The following is an 18290-nucleotide window of genomic DNA, read 5'->3' as shown; positions in this document are numbered from 1 at the left end:
TTTGCACTTGATAAAGAGTAGTACTTGAGATTCCAGCCCTCTGGAAATCCAGAGCTTTGCAGAGTTCTGCAGAAATTAAACTCCTTGAATATCCTGTTTACAAATCCTGATTTAAATCCCTGTTTTGGTGGAATTCCTTGAGGCAAAGATCTTGATCTTCCCCATGTTATACCCATTTCATGAAAGTATGGGCGCAATAAAATGGTCTGATTCTATCACCTCAAAAAAACCTCTTATGTAGGTTTATGATAAAGGTATTTGGCTTTTCTAGGAAGATGAAGAAGCTGGCATTTTGCATGGAGGAGCCTATGTGGGCAGAACACTTAACACAGCAGATAGGCTCGTGGGAAGTGGCATTCAAAAAGAGAACTAGGAGTTTTTAATCAGTATAAATGAGTAGTGGTTTTAACTGTTAGTGTGGGCTGCTCAAGATCAGCTCAGGTAGCATTTAAGATGAAAAAGCTTGCAAAGTGCACACACAGCAGTAACAGAAAATAATTCATCATTTAAAATAAACAGACAAATATGTGAACAGGGTATAGTTCAGTCTGAAATCATGGAAAATTAAAAACACATCAAGACTGGAGAAAGTGCAGTATTTCCTTGAAAAATAGTATGTTAATTAACTAAGCAAGCAACTGAAAGTCAGTAGTGGTATTTAATGCTTGGGAGGAGCAAGCCCTTGGTTTCTTACCTTACCTACCATTGTGTGGGGCAGCACATGGCAGGCTGCTGAGTGTGGGCACCTACAGACCTGTGGGGAAGAATGTCTGAATAAGAAATGTTGTCAGATGCCATATGATCACAGGCTCCAGTGAGCTGGGGGTTGGATGTATAAATACTGAGAGCTAAAAATGGTACAAGAAATCACACAATGCTGGGTATGAATCTTTCATTAAAAATCTGACATAGATAATTACTAATTACCCTCTCTACTTCTATCTCCTTTTAATGTTGCAAAGTCTCTCCATGGAGACTTCCATGGAGGGAATTTCCTTGGGTTTTGGTTTTGAAGTTGTTTTATTTTCTTTGTTTTGTTGGAGTTTTTCTTTTTCTTTTAATAAGAGAAGGATAAATTCTGGACAGGAATTTTATTTTTTTATTACTACTTAAGCTTCTCAAAGGATATCACAAAGAAAGAAAGAAATGTAAAGTGGATCAAACTTACAAAAAGTGTGTGGCACTTTCCTTTTTATAAAATAAGAAACAAGGCATCTGAGTTTCTAAGGACCTATGGGGAAAATAGCTTATGTCTTGAAGGGCTTAGGTCATAGTCTTGCTGAAAATATGTAAGAGATCATTTGTGTGCCTATGAAGGCCGAAATGCAGTGAATGGCTAATACTAGTTACTGTTTCTCCTGCTTTTGGCAGTCCCTGAGGATGGAGGTAGTTGTCTGTATTTGTTCACTTTTCAGCTACTACATGCCAGATTAAAAGTCACCCATAAAAAGAGGGAAAAGTGGTGAAGGGAGAAACAGGAATCGAAAACTTTCTTTCATAAGGCCTAGAATTACTGATGATGGCACAGGACATAGTATGAGTTAGGTAGATGTGCTGGTTTTGGCTGGGGTAGAGTTTATTTCCTTCACAGTGACTGGTATGGGGCAGTGTTTCAAATCTGCACTCAACACAGGGTTGATGATACAGAAATGTTTTTGTTATTGCTGAGCAGGGCCTACACAGAGCCAAGGCCTTTTCTGCTTTTCCTACTGCCATGCTGGTGAGGAAGTTGGGGAGGCATGGTGGACTGGGGGGAGATACAGCCAGGACAGGTGACCCCAACTGACCTAAGGGATATTCCAGACCATCTGACATCATGCTCAGTATATAAAGTGGGGGGAAGAAGAAGGAAGGAGGGGACATTTGGAGTGATAGAGTTTGTCTTCCCAAGTCACTGTTATGTGTGATGGGGCCCTGCTCTCCTGGAGATGGCTGAACACCTGCCTGCCTCGTAAAAAAAACACAAAAGAAAACCAGAGGGGAGCCTCAGCTCTCTGCCTGCAAGAACAAAAGGCAAAGAGTGAGAGCCATGAGGCAAAAGAGAGCTCTGCCTGAGCAACCCCGAGTTTAAAAAGACCGGCACCTGCTGGCCCCACGGTTCCATTTCCAGATCCAGGGTCTTAAAGAGACACTTCCTGGGCACAGGAAGATATGGAATACAATACCATTTTAGGTTACCCAGGACACTGGGGGCAAACTATGACAGGTCTGGATTTTTTTCTTCATGGTTGAAGAATTCTATTTACTATGTTTGGAAAAAGATGTCCCAACTGGTTTTGGCCAGGTAGCGATGACTTCCCAGCAGAGCTGGACTTAGTAGGAATAAGTTAATTTTGAAAAGCACTTCAAGAAAGAACATCTTTGAAAAGAAATGGAACTGACCAACTGGGAAAACGTCAGCAATGCTGTTCCTTTGTGCAGGAACCAACCACCACTGCAGCTGCCTGCCTATCTTGTGAACATTTACAAAATACTGTTCCTTGACTGGGGGAAGCTTGCCAGTAGTTGAAGCTGAATGCTGTAAAAGAAAGCCTGTTTATTTTAGTCTGTGTGAAGTGGAAGGAGGAACTACTTAGAATTGTGTAAAAATTACTTGTTTTACTTTTATAACTTAGCAGCCCAATGGCTTGTGAATTTGGAATGTGAAACTGATCTGAGAATGAGCTGGGGACTTCATTGCTGAAGGCTGAGAATTAGTGTTTTGATAAACCATACTATCTGCTTAATTGATGAGTATGTGTTGCTTGCTTCAGAGAAATTCTGGTTGTCTCCATAGGCTCAGGGTTATGGACAGTTTATAATTTTGTTTGTATTTCCATTGTCAGATTCTTGTTGTCGACTTTTTGATTAAGAGGTAGTTGCACATTTAGCTCAAGCTGTACTGCTTTGTATTGTTTTTAAAGTAAACTCTGAGGTAATGGATAGAATCCAGACTGCTGGAAATTACAGCAGTTCTACTTCCCAGCCCTTGCCCCATCAAAGCAAGTTTAGTGTGCATCTCAATAGGACAATACTTTCTCTGTTATCAATTCCTTATGTTTGTGTTTGGCTGGAAATACTGTTTTTGGAAAAGCAGTAGTTCACATGCCCATTTAGTTTCATGACTTCTTTCCTTGGTAGTCTGTAAAAGGAAATAGTGCTGCCAGCTGTGAGGGTGGTGAAACACTGGAACAAGTTGCCCAGAGAAACTCTGGAGGCCCCATCCCTGGCAGTGTTCAAGGCCAGGCTGGATGGGGCTCTGAGCAACTTGGTCTGGGGGACACTGTCCCTTCCTGTGGCAGGGGGATTGGAATAAGATGATTTTTAAGGTCCCTTCTAGCTCAAGCCATTCTATGATTTTATCTATGGCTGTGGAGTTTATCACAGTAGTATCTCTGCACAAATAAGTGATCTGAAACTACAACATATTCCACAGAGCTGCAGTGGTATTACCAGCAACAGCTGTCATGTTCTGTGCTCAAATTCCTTTGGTGCAAAAAACTGTGGGTGCCTATAGTGGATTTCTGTCCCAAGCCTCTGCCTGGATTCTAGACCTGATTTATGTGTCTAAAACTCTGTAATACAATCACTCTGGGATTTTTTTAACCAGTAGCTATGGAATAGCAGAAGTCAGGTTAGAAAGTTAAGGGCAGTACCTCTGATTAGTGTAAAGTAAAACACTCCAGACATTCATCAGATAATTCTGACAATGGAGTTTAAATGGGTATTATTATTTTAATTGTTACAATTAGGATCTACAGATTTATGAACTACTCTGTGCTGAGAAATGGAGATTGATGCACACTAAACTGTAATCCACTCATCCATCATAAAGCTTATGCTAGAGGTCCATTTAATTTCCAAACAGAAGAATTCATTATCTATCTCCAGAGAAATTATTTTTTCTTAAGGATCAGTATATGCAATGAGCTACCAGAGAGCATTCTACAGCAAACAAGCAAGGAAGCAGCTGTCTCTACCATGCAGCTGTGGAGCAAAAGAATAAAAAATTTCCATGGGCAACACAGAATTACAAGGAATTGTCTTTGTGGCCCAAGAGAGTTAACAAATACGGATTCAATTCATTGCATTGCCGGAGTTTTGCTGTGTAATCTACAGTGGGAGGCATTGGTTTGCCAGCATGGGCTTGTTTGTTTTTTTCTGTCTAAAACTGTTCAGTGTAATTTGCATCAAGTTTGTGCTTAATAGCATGTTACGTAGCTGTGAGCAGTGTGGTGTCCCAGGAAGTTGGTTTCAGTGGGATTCAAGGTGTAGCCTGGGTGCTATACCTTGTCCTCCAAGTGCTGAGCCCTCTGTAGGCAATGTTAGTTTCTTTAATTCAGACCTTCTGGATAAAATGGCCCAACACCAAATAAATCTGACTCTTCCAAAAACACATATGGACTCTAATGTATATTTCCTTGTGAATTCTGGCAGTGCAGCCTAATTCAGGGGTGTGCCCTTAAAGCAGAATCACAGAAACAGCTTTCTGGAATAAATGGCTAATAACTCCTCAAACCCTTTGACGACCAACACAAAACTGTGAATGATATTTCAAATGACAGGACAAAAGCTTTCTGTGTCTGTCAGACAAACAGATCCCAAAACTGAAGTTTCTGATCATATGTTTAAAATACCTGTTTTCTGTGAATGAGGTACAGGGGATAATTCCTTTAGGAAGGCTGACAGTTGGCTGCTCGGTACAGTACTTTCCAGTATAAAAATAAACTGCAGATGTTTGACACAGAAATGTCAGGATACTTAACTTTGGGTTAGGGTTTGCAGATGTCATGTGTGTTGTGGAAGCTAAATCTCTGCTTTAGGGTGAAAGAGGGAAGAGGTACATGGCACCAAACACTGAGAAGCATGTCCTGTGTGTGACTGATGCATCCTGACCTGTGGACATGCTGTCCTTTTTGATGTTTAAAAAAACCCGACTGCTGTCATAGTAGTGAACTGTGCCTGGTACACCGTTTCGAGGATGGTCATTTGTTGTTGAGTTCAGCTGCCGGGTGATTTTCTACCTCTTATAGAAATGTCCCCATAAGAGGGGAGTTTTGTATAGCACTTTGACTTCACACAGCATTGTTTGTTTCATCAGAGCAGTACCCAGGAAGTGGAGGTAAATTTGGATGTGCACAATCAAGTTCTTTCTTCCAATCAGGCTTGCCACAGAGAATTTTTATTGACAGATTGGTCCAAATGTTTCACCTCTTGAATTGTTTTAAATCCTCTTTAAAAGACCTGATGCATGCATTTATGTTGGTTCTGTTTTGTTTGTCTTCAAAGCAATAGAGTAAGGCTGCCAGCTTTGAACTTTGCAAGTCTTGAGAAATGGCCGAGTTTGGACAGTTTATCTAGGCACAGTGCTTATAGCTGTGTTTCATTGAATGCACTTAATGGCAGACAGGACAGACCCATTTGTTCATTTTCACAGAGTAGTAACTGATTGCATTTTCTCTTGGCTATCGTTCAGCTAAAGTTGCATTGTCCTGTGCATTGTTTCTTTTCTCAGCTGCTAAGTCATGATTTTGGAAACAACTCTCCTTTTTGTTCAGATTTTTTTGGTATGGGGAAGGGGTTGGGATTTTTTGGTTGGGTTGTTTCTGTTTTCTTGGGAGGGGGAGGGCAGTTGTGTTTTGGGTTTTTGTTGTTTTGTTGTTTTAGTTTTTTCAGGGCATGTGGATGTTGGGGAGAAACAAAGCAATGTTGATTTTTGCTTACTAGTACTAATACAGAGGTTTCCTACAGTTTTAGGATTCAATTCCAAGACCACCTTAATTTCTCCCCATTTATTCCAGCCTGGCTTTATAATGATATTTAGTAGGAATTTCTCTTTATGCAAAATGAGTGCAGCTGCATCCTAGAACATGTGGATTTTGGCCTTTTAGACACAGCAAAAATATGAAAATATAATATTTTTAGAAGTAAAATAAAACCTGATTGGTTGATAGCCCAGTAATTTACATCTCTTATGGTTTCTTTGTCTAGGGAGGCAGCAGCAGCTGGAAGCTGAGGACCCATACGTGGAGGCTGATCAAGACCTGCACAGGAGGGTGGAGCGTTCTGTGGAGCCGCCTACAGAAAGACCTGGGGAGAGGCGCATGGCAGAAATGAAGAGACTGTATGGTGCTGAAGCTGCCAAAATCCAGGCAATGGAGGCTGCCCTGCAGCTGATCTTTGATAGGAACTGTGACAAAAAGCAGCCCAAATACTGGCCCATTATTCCCCTTAAGCTGTGAGTACCTGGACTTGTTCTGACGTGGCACAGAGCTATAGGGTCAGGTGCCTCAGCTTGGGCTGCTGAAAGAACAAACTGCAGATTTTGGTTTGGGGCTTTGGGAGAGAGTCTGGCAAGGCAGCATGTATTTCTTTGGCCTTTTTTTTTTTACAGTGTCTGTCAGCAATGCTCACAGTCCATTCAACCCACATACAGTTGTCACGTAGTAACAAAAGGGACAGGAATATAAAACCTGTCTAAAATTCACTCATTTGATGCCCACTTGCCTTGACCATGCTTGCAATAAACATAACAATGTCCATACCCACTGAACTGGGAAAACTTAAAGCAAGGCAGAGAAGAAAAAGACTTTAGGAATTGTCTGGTCTTCCTGTTTAGGAATTTGAGTGATCTCATTTTTTAGTCTTATTTAATGTGGTAGTATTAGGATCTTGTTTCACACAGCATAGCTTGAAAGTGTTATGTCTGCTAATCTTGGATTTTTTTGAGAACCAGGAGCCTACTGGCCAAGATGCAACTTATCAAATTACCATAGCCCAGACATTTGAATTCTTTTTCAAAGGTTTATAATAAAGCAGGAAGTTTTTCTTCCAGACTGATACTTGTCTGGCAGGAGTTTGACTCTAAAGCAACATTATACAGAAAAATGTTTTAATGAAGGGGTGGGAGGATCAGGCAGAAGCCTGATGTGGTCCTGTCTGTTAGAGATCTGTTTAGCAGAAGAGAAACTTAAGAGGACACAGCACTATTGGGACCAGTGCCTACAGTCATTTTTGCCATTCTAATAAAAAGCAGCAATGGGCTTGAAGGCTTGAAGCTTTAAAGAAGGCTTATTAGAGTGATAGACTGTATCTGAACAATGTATATGGAGCTGTGGAAGCCAGGTAGCCCTGTGGGCTATGTCCATTTTAGGTGCAGCTTTCCAATGGCCAAGTGCATAGGACATGCACAAAATTTAAACATAAGCAAGTAGATGTGTACTCATCCCTCTGCACAGAGATGTGCCTCTCTGTGTGCTCATCCATCTGCACTGGCTGTTTGGTTCTGCTTCTGTCACTCTTTACTTTTGACCAGTTGTGCTTGCCCCACTAATAGCTCTGCAGGTGGAGTGAGGCGCATTGGTGGTTTGTGTAAGAGAGGCTGAACTGGCTGTTTAAAACCAGTGGCTCCTTAGAAAATGGTACCCTGAACACTTGAAAGGATTCTCCATTAAGCTCTGCTGATAAATATTGTGTGCTGAAGGGCTGTGGTTTGTGTTGCAGCATTTCCATGCCAGGGCAAAGGAACCTTCTGCTGGTTTAATAGTGACGTGTTCATCTGCCTTCCTGGCAGCAGAGGAAGGTCACAACTAAAATTTTAGCTTCAGTTCATGCCGACTGAGTTTCCAGAGTTTCTCTGTAGCATGTGTAGTTTGTAATACACCCAGCAGTTGCTGTGGCCTCTGCAACAGCCAGCTGCAACAAAGCAAGTCTGTGGGGCAGTTTGGAATATTTTTGCTTTCATTAGTAGTTACTGTTTTTTCAAAGCAGCATTTCCATGTCACTTCAACCTCTTTCACTTTAGATGTGATGAGATGAAGTTAAATTCAACACTGAAATTAAAAAGCCTCCAGTTTCCAAGACATATTTCTGGTGTAATTAATCTGAAAAACTTCAGTGAGACAGGAGAGAGAAAAGGATTATTAACAGTCCTGCATTTGTCTTCACTCGTTTGTCAAAAATTCAGTGTTTTGTTTGGGTTTCCTTTCATTGACCAAATAAATTTTCATCTTGATACCTTGTAATTTACTTTATTTTTCACATAAACAAATTTCCATACTTAGAACACTTCAGTTCTTAGATGGTAAAGCTTTCTTTTAGCTGCTGCATTGAACTTAGATTGAACTTAGAGCAGGAGTGGTTTTAACATACGGAGAAGCATGAGGAGTGTTGATAGGACTTTCACAGCAATGTCAGGCAATACCATACATAGTGCAAAGTGAATGGGAGGGTTGCTGCATCCACTGGAGGAAAACACTGTTGCAGATTAACATGCATAAATCTCTCTGTTCCTATTTGAAATGTTTCCAGTGTGGTGATGGTGTTTTCCCTGTGCAGTTCAGTTCAGAAAAAAAAGGAAGAATGGGTTGTTCTTACTTTTCAGCACAAGTTCCAATTCTTGCTGTGGTTTATTCTGCATCCAGCTGGTTCTGCTAGCAGAAGCAGAAATTCTGGTCTCCAAAAGTATTTGTAGAGACCTCATATAAGATAAACATTGAATTCCTTTCCTACTTCACATAAAATATAAAATAAATTTATAAAAAGAAATATATAAAGGAAATTTCCTTGCCTTCGGTTCTTTAAAGTATTTCTAAGAGGGTTTTAATATGCTGTGAGGTTAGAAAGAGAGAGAACTGGATGAATTGTTCCCTAGGAACTATGTACTAAGGCCTGAAAGGGAGGAACACCCTACTGCAGACTTAAGAGTTGCTGCCGAATAATCTCCTTTCAGGGGATGGGCCATTGCTGGTCATTGTCCAGATATCACATTTTGCCGGTAATTCAGTGAAACTTGGAAATTCTTGGTTGCAGTGCTTTTACTCCGTCTCCTGTGTCATTTTACATTTCTAATAAATATCTCTCATAAAAACATGTGATCATGGAGGAAATGCAGCAGCAACTCAAAAATGCCACTTCAGTCATCTGTAACGTTCACCCTTCTTGCACACACATATTATGCTGCAGTCCTCAGTCATGGGAACGTGTACACTTCTTTCCCCCAAAGATACAGTGTTCCTTGACTGGAATGCAGCTGTGGTGCTGCAGACTTGATTCTTCCTTGTCCAGAAGGTTGCACCTTTGCTTTCAGTTATGCCAGCTGTTGGTATAGTCCTGCCCAAAGGGAGTTCTTCACTTGCTGGTGGTGCTGTTTCTCATGAGCTTTTCCCAGCTCCAGTAGCAGGAATTACCCTGAAGTCACAAGTTGTCATCCAATCAGTCTTGATTTCAGAAACTGGTATCCTCATTTGTTATGTGCAAATCAGCCTTATTTTCAGGAGAAGAGTTTGTGATTGGTTGAAGATGCTTTGAAGATAGGAGAAAAATGTAATAGGTCTTTTCTACTGAAAGTATTCTTAAATGAGAAAAAAAATCCTTTCAGGAGTGCGATATAAATGTATCATAGAAATGAAGCAATTATCTGTTTCCTACCAAAAGAAAAAATGCTTACTTGTATATTGTTGCTGCCTGTTCTGATCTTCCCCTCCCCCCTCCCAAAGACATGTGCTCTGAGCTCCTTTGTTCCAAGCGCGGGCAAAGCCAAATGTAACTCAGACTCTTCAGCAGTGTCTGATTGGCCGCTCACCCCGGGTCCGCCCCCAGTCCTCCCCTTTCCCCTTCTCCTGATAAAGATGGTCGAGGGGAGGCAAACGCCATCTCTCAGCTCAGCTATCTTCCTGTGAACATCTCTGGTCGTCTGTCTCATTTGAAAGCTTCTAACTGCAGGGAATTGAGCGAGCAGGGAGCTATATTTCTCCCTCTTTGCTTCTGCTGATGGTATTTGCTCTGCAGCTGATTCAGGTACCGATTCTAGAGCTACTAAAGTGCTAGATCGCCCTTGCTACCTCTCAAGGCTGCTCGAGGCTTTCTAAGGCATTGAAATACAAGCGCTAGCCGGTATAAAAGCTGAAAAGATACCTTCCACAGTATATGGTGTATATGGTGATGTTGTCAAGTGTTCTTGTTCTTTTAGAATTATTTCCCAGCTGACAGCTCAGTGTGCCTGTGAGTGCAGGTGACCTGAGAAGAGATTAAACCATTTTAATGAGCATCATTTTCTCAATCAGTGTTATGGGTAAGTATTCATCCTTTTTGACAGGGGTCTCATTAACGGCTGGCTGCAAACATCTCACACTTGGAAAAAGCTATAATAAAAAGCAACCTAAATTTCTGTAACAGCCTTTATGAAGCATAAACATTACATAACACAGATTTGGTCACTTGTGTCTTTCTCTTTGTAAAAGCTTCTCATTCATTACATGAAATACGCCGTAAATATTGGTATCTTCATCTCTTGTTGCACTAATAGCAGTTTAGCTCTTGGAGTAGAAATTGAGAAAAGCAAGACACAGAATCAGCTGCTTGAATTTTGAGTTTTAAGTGTGATTTTTGGCATGCTGGGCTGAACATTTTGGCTGGAAGAATTAGAGAGGGGCCAAGATTATTGCCCAAAATGTGAAATACAGTCTGTCAAAAGGAAACATCCCAACTCTGTTTTCATTGTGGTGTCTTAAAAGTGTAAACTCCTGGAAAATGTATTATTTGATAAATAATACATTCGTGCTGTGACAAAAATATTTTTTCACATTTGTGTGCTACTCAGCTGTCTGCCTTGTCTAACCTGTTGTCTCCTCTGTTCCTGCCTGGGTAGTCCAAAGGATATAAATTCTTATGGGCTCTTTTCTAGGTAGAATAGCAGCCTGTGAAGGAGTCTCAGCTGCTTCTGAAGGGTGGTTATAGCCAGAGTGTGTTCAAGGCTTCACATCTCTTCCTATAGTCTCACATAGGAATTGCTATGCTGGCACACAGTGACACATACAGAGGAACTCAGGGTGGGTAGGTGACAGACCATGACGCTGCTATTTGGGTGTTGTCTTGGAGACCTGGCTATCACAGCAGAGGAATTGCTTGGACTCAGTCCATTCTTTGGAGTTGGTTGTACAGGCATCAGTCTCAGCTATCAATTTCAACAGGCCAGGAATGGTGCAGTCTTGCTTGGCCAAAAGTGGAGAAAGACTTGCTTCTCGTGAGCTTGCAGGGAGTAATTCTCCTGAGAATTACTGAATCTCTGACTTGAGATTCTCTGTGCATGGATTTTATTACGCAGTCATAGAAGAAATTTTTTCCCCTTTAATCATGAATCCTTCTAAGAAGGCGAGCAAGCGAAGTGCAAACATACATAGTTTTTGAAAAGGAAATACTTTTCAGCCTAATGATGCCAATACCACTGCTGGTTCCCTAAACTACATTGAGATCTTTTGTCTGCAAAGCCTTTTGAAGAGCCAAATTACACGTAGCTGCTATCCCCATGACTGTTGTTTACAGCCATCCCAAAGCCATACCTTTGCGGGGAGGAAGGGATGAGAAAACTGGAACAGATTGGTAGGGATTTTTTTCTAAATGGAGTTAAAAGTGGTCCTCCTTAACTTTTAGACTTTGTTTTAAGTAAAAGCAACAGTTTCTTGACTCAGTAAAAAGTGAGGCAAAAATCTATGAGGGCCTCTTAAAAAAGAAGTTACACTTCTGTCTTTATATGTCTGTAATCTGGGAAGGGGTAACAAAGTACTGTTTTATTCATGTCCCCTAGACAGCTAGCATTGGGTGTTGGCATAGGAAGATAACCAGATTTCTGATCTGTTTTTAGGGGTGTTTAGAATCTTTCCACATGCTTCTACTGAAGATGAAGATTGAAATACCAGTCCTGAGGTTCAGCTTTCAGCTATCTCATGCATTTTCTTTTCTAGTTACAGAAACCCCTCCTGTTTGGTCACTTTTTACTGTCATTAAGGTCAAAAGCAGTCAAGTTGGAACACATCTACTGCTAAGCTGTTTAATGTAACCCAGCTTGTTATTTGGCCCAAAATTCAGTAAACCCTTTTGATCTAGGCTTGTACAAGCAGCCAGCACGAAAAAATCTGTGCGTTGTATTTCCAATTTTGATACTCACAGAGCTGTGTTACTCCCATCCTTTGCATTGGACAGGAAAAGATCTCAGTCATCATGTCTGGTTTCTGCTACCTCCAGCAACCACATCATCTCATACATTTCAGAAACTAAATAGGAAATTCCATTTCCTGTCACCTCCACGTCTGCTTGTTAAGACTGCAGGGCCTGCTTCTCGCTTGCAAAGTGTAATAAAATACCAGGAACGTCACAAATTTAAGTTGTCCTTAGTCAGAGAGTTGCAAAAAATGTAAATGCAGTCACAGATTATGTATCTTGAGCTTTTTTAAAATTAGTAAGATCCTGTAATATCTTCCCCGTGGACAGAAGGCAGGGACTTACTGTTGTAACAGAAATAAATGCTTGAAGTTTGTTTTTATTTAAGCAATAACTCATCAAAGGCCACATTTTTGGTCTGTAGTATATTCTATGAAATGGCTGAATAATAGCTGAATGCTCCCCTTCTGCTGTCCTTTCATGAAAAGTAGTGAGGTTGTGCTAAAACTTCAGTCAGTTATGCTGCAATGCACTTGAAACACACAAGTTTTGTGAGTTTCTCCAAACAGATTAATCCTTACATGACTGCAGAATATAAATCTGAAATGGACTGTAAACCAAGAGCAATCAAATGAATAAAAGACTGCATAATGGGAAGGTGGTAGTAGTATTCACTACTTTTTATCAATTTTCTCTATATATGTTGATGAATTTAGGATTTCCAGTGGTGCCAGACCACACTGCATTAGAGACAAGGAAGTATTTGTTGAGCAAAACATGACGTTTTCATTGATACTGCTCTGCAACAGAGTTGTGCCAGCAGTGCCACAGCTGGTTTGTGGTCCTGTTTTGGTGTCACTGCCCTGGGTGTTGGGGGCACACAGGAAGTCCTGCCTTGGCACCTCCTCAGAGAAGCCCTGTAGATGGTTGTGCTCATGGCAGCTGCTTTTGTCACTATGTCCTGGCCCTGTGGTTCTTGTCACCCTTTTCTGCTGCTGCTGGACTCGGACATGCCAACTGTACTGTCCTGCTCTGAGAGGACGCTGAGTGTGGGATATGTGTGATGACGTGATGGTCCCATGGCAACAGGCTGTGAAATCATCAGTGCCAGATGGTGAATTCTTTCAGGGACACGTCAGAAAGAACAGCTGTGTTGTGCTATAGAAAGTCCTTACTCCAGAACTGCTCTTCTCTATCACCACAGAAAATAGAGAAAATTACATACAAAATTAAGCTCTCAGTTTTCCCTCCTTTGCTTTTTCTGTTGAGCAGATCCCTCTTCAGGTCACCTACAGCTCCAGTGTGTGACAGCATAAACATGTATCTCCAGAGTGCAAAAGTGCTTTGTGGAGAACTTTTAGCAAGATTAGTTATTTGCCCTTCCCAAGTATGTTTTACTGTGCAGACCTGCTTTAGAAAGATGTCCTGTACTTTCTGTGTCAACACTAGTTAAATCTTGTTTGAAAGCAGAAAAAGAGCCTAACTGTCTCTTCTCTTTAATAGCTCTTTTAGTCTAGCAGTGTTTCTTGCTTTTTCAAGTCTAACAAAATGAAATCTGTTTCTCTGGCATGGTTATAGCTAAAGCTTTTTTTGTGGTAAATGCATTGATAATAACTAGCACCACTAGTGATTTGTGTTACTTTGTGGAAGCTGTCATTCCAGGCACAGCCTGCAGTGTGATAGTCCCCACTGGCATGACAGAATTGTTCACTTCAGACCAAGAAGATAGCACATCTTACTGGAATAAAACATACCAACTACTTATGTCGTTGAAATTTTTAAAATATTTTACTAACAACCAGTAATTAAACAATTTTGTTTTGCTAGTTTAACTTCCTTCATGCCAGGCTTGTGAAGTCTGAATTTATATAAAACCATTAAAATGCTGAAAAAAACCAGCAGATTCTCAAGTACAATACAGAATTTTTTTATTCTAGTAGGGTGCCCAAAATTATTACAATAATTGTAAAGAAAACGTGTCCAAAAATTGTGTTGTGTTTATTTTCCAACATTGTTTTAATTTCCTGGCTTACAGGATTAAAAATTGAGGTGTCTTTTATTATACTTCTTAGCTGAGCAACCTTTAAAATGTTGAGTGGCTTAGCAGCTGCACTTTCAAGGCCTGAAATACCATCTGAATGTATATGAAATGTAGGAAAAAATGCCTACACAGCCTCTCCCACCATTGCCGTCCCCACAAAGCTACCTGGAATTAAATGAATATGCACTGTGATGCATTTTTCTGGCCACATCCATAACACTTTATATCTCCAAGAATCCAGCTGAGTAGTTTCCTGGGCTTCTCATTACCTATGTTCTTTTCAGCCCACCTCTCTTCTTGCTCCCCCGTGTTCTTTTTTACAAAAACTCCTTCCTAACTGTGTCCCTCCACCCCAGCACATGCTGTTCTGCAGCCTGATGATGCTCTCTCAGCTCCTACACTCCTGTCTGCCTCCCACAGGGAGGGCAGAACCCGTTGCCTGGACGCTCCGTTCCCAGCGGAACACATGAGAAGGACTAATGGAGATGACCAGATTTTCTGGTCAGTGCCTCTGGCACCATAAACGCTGAACGCAGAAAAGTGCCAAGACCCTTCCCACAGCATTGCCCCTGACCTGTCAGTGGGTGAGGGAAGATTATTCTCTCCTCTTTTCCTACCTAAGAGAAAATTTCTTCATTGCTGTGCAAGTGGTGGGAATTGTGTCTCTGCCAGTTTGTTTCTACCCACTGCAGCCAATCACCCAAAACCTTTCTAAAGCTGCAGTGCAATGAACCACCACGATCCTGTTGAACACCAAGGGAAGCTTTTGTAAGACTTTCCCCTAGTGGGAGAAACAATTGCTGGATAGGTGGCTGGCCTTCACAATCCATCTGTTAAATTTATAGTGCATCTCAACAGTACATCTCTGTCAACTGCACCTCCAATGGCAAGGAGTAACTGAACTTGGGAGCTCAGCCGTTTGGAAAACCAACCAGGCAACCGTGATCTATTCCCACCCGGCAGATAAGGACGTTGCTAAGGCAGTTTCTTGATGTAAGAATGATTTTATCTCTTTTTTCTCTTTTCAGCTCTCTTGGCCAGCTGGCATCCCATTTTTTACTTTTCCAGCGGGCATTGGTTCAGTTTGGCGTGATCCTTCAGAGTGGGAGCAGTAGCCTATTTAGAGCTTAAAACACATAAAGACTGACTGGCTGGAACCCCAGAGAACGACCTAGCAAGAGGCTGATGAGGGCACTTAGCCAGACCATCTCCAAAACACTGTTGTTAAAAGAACCTGATATGCATGTTAAGTAAACATCAAATATGCAAAACCCAGCACATGTAACATGCAGATAATAGCATAAGGTAATGGGCCCTATCTCCAAATAAATAATAGTACCCTCATTACCACAGGCAGTTTCAATATTTTCTGTTCACTTTCAATGTCCTCTGGATGGGTCATATCTATAACACAATAAAACTCCCACAGGCTCCAGCAGGAGCTGAATTTAGGGTTAAACTCTGGCTAAAATGAGGGAAAGAAATTTCTCTTGCACACAAACAGGCAAAAGCTCTAGAATAAATGTGATCCAGGAAGTTATTACATAAAGGCATTGATAATTTCATTTGCATATAAAATAATAACAACAAGAACGGAAGCTAAATTATCCCATATATACAGAAACCCTGGGTGTTCAGGATTGGCTATTCATTATTCTCTTGTCATATAAAGCAATTCAGTCTGCAGCTGCATTTCTCTTACAAATCCAATTCAATCAAGAGAACCGAAACATCATTAGCAAACCCACTGATTTATCCACCAGTAAAGTGCTGATACAGGCTTCTGTTCCTGCTGCTAATAAATTTTCTGCATAGAAGTGTTGGCTCTCTCTAGGGATCTCCCATTATTCTAATGAATACAGATTTCTAACTTAACCACTGGAATTTTTAAGCCTGAAGGTCTATAATAGTAGGGTTCAAAACCTGTGGGAGTCATAGGAAAGAAAGGACATGAACCCGTGTACCCAGTTGCCTCAGAGATGTGTCTAGATGTAACTGCAGATGGAGCAGCACCTGGTGCCTTAGAAAATTGCTGTAGTAGGAGCTTTTTCTTCCCCTTTCTGAAATACAATCACTGTCTCCTGTTTTGCTCATTACTTCCTCTCCCTATTTCTCTCAGTGGGCTTGCTTGCAGAGCTTTGCCTCCCTCTCTGTAGCTTTCCCTGGCTCCCACTTGGTTTGTTGCATTAATTGCCAGCCTGCCAGGCTCATTTACCTCTGCCTCAACCTCTCTTCTACAGAACTGCAGGAAATGCTCTGAAAACCGCTGGTAGATGTTGTCTCCAGTTCCTCCTGCACATCATCTACCAGCAGGGCTCTGGGCAGTCACCTCCGTGCTCATCACAGCATCACCTCGTTGATACCTCGTATGCATGAGCCCTTACACACTATTTCAAGGCCTGGGCATGCACTTCTGCTTCTTTTTCAAGGTGGACTTCAAACAGTGAAAGCCCAAGGGGTGTTGGAAGTGATGTTGTCTTTTGGGAATAATTGTACAAGCTGCAGTTTCTGTAACTTCTTTAACGGGTCATTTTATCTGCCAGGTTCTTGTGATGTTTGGTTTGCCTGTGGCCCTTTCATCTTTTAAACACAAAGAAGCTATATCCTTGGAATAGTGGATGGCAGAATTAATGTTCTAAGCTATCTGGCAGCTATGCAACACTCATGTTTGGCCTGAACTTTATTTTTTAAAAAAAAAAGAAGTACAGAAAGTAAGAAAACAGATCCGCCTATGACAGCAGAACGTGTTTAATATAGTTTTAATAATTTTTTTTTTACATTCCTCACTTGGAATTATATTATTTTTCTATTTGCTGAACATGGTATCCAGGAGAACAAGAATGAGATAACAAAGAGTCTTAAAAGAGTGTTCTTTACTTAAAAAATCCAGGCACTCCTATCCATCTTATGTATGCTATAAATAAAGGATAAAATTATTACCAATGTAAGATACTTGACACTTTCATTTACTTTTTTATCTCTCCTAATTGAAGAATGGATAGATATGGGTGAAGAATGGATACATGTGGGTGACTAGTGTGTTCTGCTTTTATGTTTTAGTTATGTACTTGTGCATTTGCAAAAAATTAGCTGTCTGTACTGAAAACAGGAGGAAAATGCTCTTGTTTAGAATAGATGTTTGGATTTTTTTAGGAAAAAATCACCAGGTTTATTAGTCTAGAGAATGAGAAGTTACACTAATCTTCCAAACTCAACATTTAATATCAAAACATCATCTAATTTTTATTTTTCAAGTTCCTCAGATGCATTTATCCTGGTTGGGCTTTTTGGGAGGGCTCTCACTCATCTGACCATAACAGCTTGTGCTTTTTACTCCTGAGTGTCCCATTTCTGGCAGGTCTAATGTGTTTGGCTTTCTGTGAAGTCAGAAGGAGGTGAAGCATTTCCATGATGTCAGCAGATCTGAAGCCACACCTTCCTTCCAAAACCACATCTCACAGAGCTGAGGGAGGATGTTGTGTCTTAGAGCCACTTCTGTTACCTCCCAGTGAAAAACCTGTAGGGCTGTGCCAGCTCCTGTTGCTCCCCCACAGCCCAGGACACCCGTCCTCTGCAGCCTGTTGGCACTGTGGGCACACCAAGGATGTTACATTATTGCTGGCTTATGGAGCCATTCCCATCTTTTCTCCAATACATCGCATTTTTGCCACAAACCACTACTCTGGGTATAGCCACTTTGCCAGAACTGGACGGTGCAAAGCAGGAAGAGCAGTACAGAAACAATAAAACATACTGTGTGTAGGGAGGGCAAATCCCAACACAAAACCCAAGCCAGCATTTTGGAACGTATATTAGTAGAAAACTAAAGCTGAGTGGCTCTTTAGGAGAGAATTTAACTCAGTTTTGTGATACAGTTTAAGGCACCATTCATGTTTACAGAGCAGCATTAAAACCTTCTGTAATCAGTTATGAGCTTGTACCTATTGACAGAAGTGAAAAAAATGAGAAGTAAATTGAAATCAGCTGGCTGTTTCTCAGTCTCCACTGCCCAACTTGATCAGGAAAAGTGTTAAAATGACTCCTGCAATTTTCCTTCCCAACTTTTTGAGTTTGATTTTTCAATTTGCAGAAAAGGCACCTGAGAATGTTCTTAAATGCTCTCTGTGCCTGCCATCAAAGGAGTTTTCTACTTTGGAAAAAGAGAGAGAGCCTTGTCTCAAAATGTACTTTTGCCAGGAATTCTGTCCTGATTAGGCTGCCTTGGAGCGCTTTCTTGGGAGGGTGCCATACTGAAGTTGTTGGATGGCAGCCATGTGTTCAACACTCTTAAAATAAAGTCTTTTCCCTTAATTTGCAGTGCAACAGAAAACTG

General features: G+C 41.1%; 1 protein-coding gene across 1 annotated transcript in view; it reads left to right on the top strand.

Moving 5' to 3' along the window:
• GEMIN8 (gem nuclear organelle associated protein 8) overlaps positions 1 to 16905 on the top strand; it is a 37631-nt gene extending 20726 nt beyond the window's left edge. Inside the window, exons 5-6 of the mRNA XM_048286589.1 lie at positions 5971 to 6217; positions 14986 to 16905. Of these exons, the coding sequence (XP_048142546.1) occupies positions 5971 to 6217; positions 14986 to 15088 (350 nt within the window). The 3' untranslated portion in view covers positions 15089 to 16905. The remainder of the gene's footprint in view (positions 1 to 5970; positions 6218 to 14985) is intronic.
• Positions 16906 to 18290: the final 1385 nt, after the last annotated feature.

Source organism: Corvus hawaiiensis, chromosome 2, assembly GCF_020740725.1.
Source record: "Corvus hawaiiensis isolate bCorHaw1 chromosome 2, bCorHaw1.pri.cur, whole genome shotgun sequence".
Classification (NCBI taxonomy): domain Eukaryota; kingdom Metazoa; phylum Chordata; class Aves; order Passeriformes; family Corvidae; genus Corvus; species Corvus hawaiiensis.
Note: the sequence above shows the minus strand (reverse complement) of the source record. Positions and strands in the feature narration are given on the sequence as shown.